Consider the following 5,000-nt stretch of genomic DNA (forward strand, 5'->3'; position numbering starts at 1 on the left):
AGAATTAGAATTATGGACGACGACGATGCCGCAAAATGCATTATAACGACGCCGGAATCAGCTGAAACCTTGCAGGAAGATGCCGCCACCACTCACACACACATCCCCAGAGAGGTCCCCACTGGATAACATTGCTTTAAACATCCCCCAGAGGGATCACCAGTCGATAGAAACGTCGGCTGGAGCCTAATATTTCAGGACGTGGAACATCTTCCAAAGCTTGGGGCAGATGGTTCCTCTCTCCCTAAACCTCACTTTAGGAACATGGGGTCAATTTTTGTTTGTGGTTAGAGTCTGGAAGGGTTAACTGAGGTGGAATGGGTACTAGCAGGTACTAGTTAACTAGGTACTAGTTAACTGCTGTAGCTGAAGAGACTGGACGAGGCGACTCCTGCAGGTGCCACAAGGTACAAACGCTCAGCAGCGCAAATTTCTCGAAACACAGAGAGGGGGTAGACAAGCCCCTTCCCCATCTCCCTGCCGGCCCCCTTCAAGAACCTTGTGGGGCGAGGCAGACAAAAACATGAAACCAACGTAACAAAGATGACGGAGGAGGATAACCCCTGCAGGGTGATGCGGCGACGACCTCAGTACGGGTCCGTCCGGCCCCGATACCATCGCCCAGCGCCTGACAGCAGACATCGGTCTTTAAAACCCGCGACGGAGGGAGACTCTTCTACCCGTGTGGTGTCTCTCGCCGGCTCCAGATAATACGACAGAAAAACATGAACTCAGATTTGGATCCCGAGTGAAAATTTAGCGAGTGGAGGCTGTCTTTGTCGGGGCGAGGAGGGTACGGGGTGCGCATAATGGTCCCGAGTCTCGCTGGTATGCATTTAAATGAGTTCGTCTTGGTGGTGTGATTAATGTTTCGCGTTTATTACTCCTCGTGCGCCCACACGCAACGCCCCGCTTGCCAACAAATAAAAATAGGAAACAAAAGCATCACTGTGCTTGTCGCAGGCCACGAACACGCGCTTATAAAATTACTGACAGTACAAATCCTCCAAGTGAGAAAAAAATACGAATGTGACATTTACAGTAATTTACAAAACAAGTAATTTAAGCGCTAACACTCAACACTCGGCTTCTCGTGGTCCTGGATAAATCAAATTTTGGCATCTTGTGAAATTATTTTCATTGTAAATCCCCCAAGCACGAATTGCCTGGAACCTGACTCAAAGACTCGCAAGAAGCACAAGGCGGCTTTAGTACTCAATCTCTCCCGCCGGAACTAGACGGCTTTAGTACTCAATTATTATTCCCAGGGCGACAGCCTTGCTTCTTACAGGGTTTGAGTTCAATTCGCGACGGTACAAGTGACTGAGCAGTGTTCCTTGGCTCCGTCCTTCAACTCCAACATGTTGTCCCGGCGTCATATCCCCCTCCAAGAACCTCCAAGTGCTACGTAGCCACATTAGCTTAGCGACTTCTCTTCATAATTACTTAACAATCTCAATTATTATTCTGGTAACTTTATTTTTATTCCTGAAATAACTCAAATAAGATCCCAAAGTTGGCCACACACGTCCAGCTCCCAAAATTTCGGGTGTTGAAGCGGACTCTTGACAACCAAACACTCAAGCTTATTAATTTAAATAAAGTAAACAAGGCACAAATATCTTAAACTCGAGATGGTGATTATTTAAATCCCTCGGCGTATTGAATATATCCTTCGCCGTCCTGTATAAATCCCTCCCCGTCCTGTGTAAATCCCTCCCCGTCCTGTATAAATCCCTCGGCGTCCTGTACAAACCCCTCGGCGACCTATACAAACCCCTCGGCGTCCTGTATAAATTCCTCGGCGTCTTGTACAAACCCCTCGGCGTCCTGCACAAACCCCCCCCCCCGGCGTCCTGTACAAACCCCTCGGCGTCCTGTACAAACCCCTCGGCGTCCTGTACAAACCCCTCGGCGTCCTGTACAAACCCCTCGGCGTCCTGTACAAACCCTTCGGCGTCCTGTACAAACCCCTCGGCGTCCTGTACAAACCCCCTCGGCGTCCTGTACAAACCCCTCGGCGTCCTGTACAAATTCCTCGGCGTCCTGTACAAACCCCTCGGCGTCCTGTACAAATCCCTCGGCGTCCTGTACAAACCCCTCGGCGTCCTGTACAAATCCCTCGGCGTCCTGTACAAACCCCTCGGCGTCCTGAACAAACCCCTCGGCGTCCCGTACAAACCCCTCTGCGTCCTATACAAACCCCCTCGGCGTCCTGCACAAATCCCTCGGCGTCCTGAATAAATCCCCAACGGGCGAGGCTGCCTAAACCAATATTAATCCCCTCCGGTCTCTGGAGTACGTGAGCGCATCTGACGAACAAACAGTTAATAACGAAGAGGACCAGAGTCAGAGAGTATTTAAAATTCCTGACGTCGTCTCGCGGCCAACTTCCAAAATCTTAGCGCGAGCCAAGGCGTCCTAAATGAACTTTTCCCTGCCACTTCAAGTCTCCTTGGATACTTGAGTCTCCAAACTTGGCAGAGTAAGTCCGCGGAGTGGTGGTGGAGTTAGTGGTGGGGAGGGGTGGGGAGGGAGGGGGGCTGATTGTGGTGTTGGTGGCAGTGTTTGTTAATGTTTAATTAATGTTTAGTTAATGTTAGTTGTGGAGGTGGGGGCCGGCTGTTGTGGTGGAGGTGGGGGCCGGCTGTTGTGGTGGTGGTGGTGGTGCCGGCTGTTGTGATGGTGGTAGTGGCGCCGGCTGTTGTAGTGGTGATAGTGGGACCGGCTGTTGTTGTGGTGGTGGTAGTGGCGCCGGCTGTTGTGGTGGTGGTGGTAGTGTTGGTGGATGGGGGTAGTAGATATGTTGTCGGTGGCTGGTGTTATGGGAGTGCTGTCAGCGGCCCGGGTCACCACACACGCCACACATCGTTTAGTGGATTTAGAAACAGGAGAGCGGCGGGGGATTTCGCCGTAAGACGCGGGCGATTTATCCTAAAGTTTTCTCCCATTAAATCCGCGTTTTCGCAAGCTTTTCGGGTCTTTAAGAGTCCAGGAGGATTTAATATAATGGGATTTTTATCGGGGATGCTGAACAGGACTTAAGTGTAGTCGAGAGGATCACGTTACTGGTGAAAGTTTAAATAATCAGAACATTTATGTTCGGTAAACTTACAGTGTCGTAGTGGGCTACATTTTTTATAGTTACGAAGCCCTACTCTCTCTCTCTCTCTCTCTAAAACCACGGAGATATTAATTTTGGATGAAGGATATACGTGAATAGTGTTAACAAGAGGTTTACAGCCCTCCTACTCCCTACCTTGTTGACCTGACAACTGGGTCGTTACGTTAAGAGGATTCGCCGTACGTCACTTGTCACTACTAAAGAGAGCTTCGTCACATTCCGGGTGGCCGAACGTCACTTTCTAGCCATCCCATCCTAGTACGTCACATTCATGCGTCACATCAAGTTGGGATGCACCGATGTGTTCCTGAGATGTGGCCCTCTCTTCTCCTCCAGCCCCTAAGACATGTCTACCACGCCCACCTCAGCTCCTGCTACTTTCCTCCCCGATAAATGTCTACTGTCTACTTCACACCCCCCCCTCCCTCTGTCACCTGTCTACTTCAACCCCCTCCGTCGCCTGTCCAATTCGCTGATCCCCCGCTCTCTCCCTTCCGACACGTCAACCTGGGCCTCCAAAGTCAACGGCGGAGTACTTTATATTGGCCAGCATGCACAACTCGGCCGTGGAAAGGTGCGGCTCGAGGCAGGCCAGGAACAGGAAGGACTTAGGAATAGTGGAATGGGGAGTAGATCGGATGGGAAGTAGGAGTCAGCACATCAAAAGTGAGGTTGTCACTTTGTCACTCTTCGAGAGGTAAGATTTCATGTTTTTTTTTTCAATTTTTTTGTTATTGTTATTATTATTTTGGTGCGGTTTATGGTAATGTCTGGTTGTTTGGGGGGAGGGGGGGAGGGGTCACGGAGCGAGAGCTGTGCTGGGGGAGAGACACCACAGTTTGAACGATCTAACAAGGGTTGTTCTTGGGGGGGGGGGAGGGAGGACGAGGGGGGGAGGGACAACAGCTTAGAGCTGTAACATGAGCAACAATCGTCACTAACTCTCTCTATTTAAAAGTTTTCTGCGTTCAAAAGTTCATCACTATCATTTCCACGCACTCACAAGCCCCCACCATCCCCCCCTTAGTGATGATGATGATAATGATGATGATTGACGATGATGATTGATAGTGATGACGAACAGCACCAAGCTCCGTCCCAGTTCACCAGCACACTCACACATGGCTCCGTGCAGGGCGGCAAAGCGGGTCAAGAATCACCAATCACTTCCACCGAACGGCTTCACCGCCACATAATTTTTGTGTGTTTTCCAATGGAACGAGGAAAAGGCGAACAGTTTTGCGTGTGTGTGTGTGGAGGCGGCGTCGGCGAGGAGGGAGCCCCACGAGAGGCAGCTGGAGGAGCCCGCGCCAGCCCCTTCACACGGCTCGACTGGAGAGAAAAACTGCCGCTTCCCGACACACTCAGTTCACCATAACACTTATAATTCGACGCCGATCATAAACACGGACGCTCGGGAGTTTCACTACAGTAAGTTCAGCTCGAGGAATATCTTTACCTTGGGAGTAAACGTTCAAGTTGTGGATGTATGAACAAGTTGAACTTGTGGCACGAGTTGTAGGTGACTTGCTATCACCTCCGCTACATAGAGTTGACGCTGTAAAAGTGCGTGTCCTACAACGGGAACACGAGTGAACACTATGTAGTCCAACCATTTTTCTGCTACATCACTTTCGGAGGCGGGATTAGGGCGGGGCCTGGTGGTCTTAGGGCGGGGCCACGAAGGCATCCACCAATCACAGCGCAGGATGCCGACACCAGCGGCGAACTGAGGCGAGGGTGAAGTGGAGTCACCAGGCAACTTCTACACTTTTTCTAAATTTTCTGTCATATATTTCATAAAATGAATAAGATTTATGAACAATTTAAATATTTTTCTATATTCTTTAATCGTGTCTGGTACATGAAACTTAAA

At 50.1% G+C, this 5,000-nt stretch overlaps 1 protein-coding gene across 3 annotated transcripts in view; it reads right to left on the bottom strand.

Annotated features, from left to right (window-relative positions):
- LOC123757895 (iroquois-class homeodomain protein mirror) overlaps positions 1-5,000 on the bottom strand; it is a 286,675-nt gene that overhangs the window by 23,182 nt on the left and 258,493 nt on the right. Inside the window, exon 1 of one of the 3 annotated variants that reach the window (XM_045741825.2) lies at positions 4,584-4,710. The exons of 1 other annotated variant lie outside the window; for it this stretch is intronic. Coding sequence is in view for 1 of the 2 variants with exons in the window: in XM_045741824.2 (XP_045597780.2) it covers positions 4,244-4,247 (4 nt within the window). In the remaining variant the exon portion in view is untranslated. Of the gene's footprint in view, positions 1-4,243; positions 4,472-4,583; positions 4,711-5,000 lie in introns of those variants that run through there. One more of the 3 variants, XM_045741824.2, reaches the window with a different exon arrangement.

This window comes from Procambarus clarkii, chromosome 40 (assembly GCF_040958095.1).
Source record: "Procambarus clarkii isolate CNS0578487 chromosome 40, FALCON_Pclarkii_2.0, whole genome shotgun sequence".
In the NCBI taxonomy this organism is placed as follows: domain Eukaryota; kingdom Metazoa; phylum Arthropoda; class Malacostraca; order Decapoda; family Cambaridae; genus Procambarus; species Procambarus clarkii.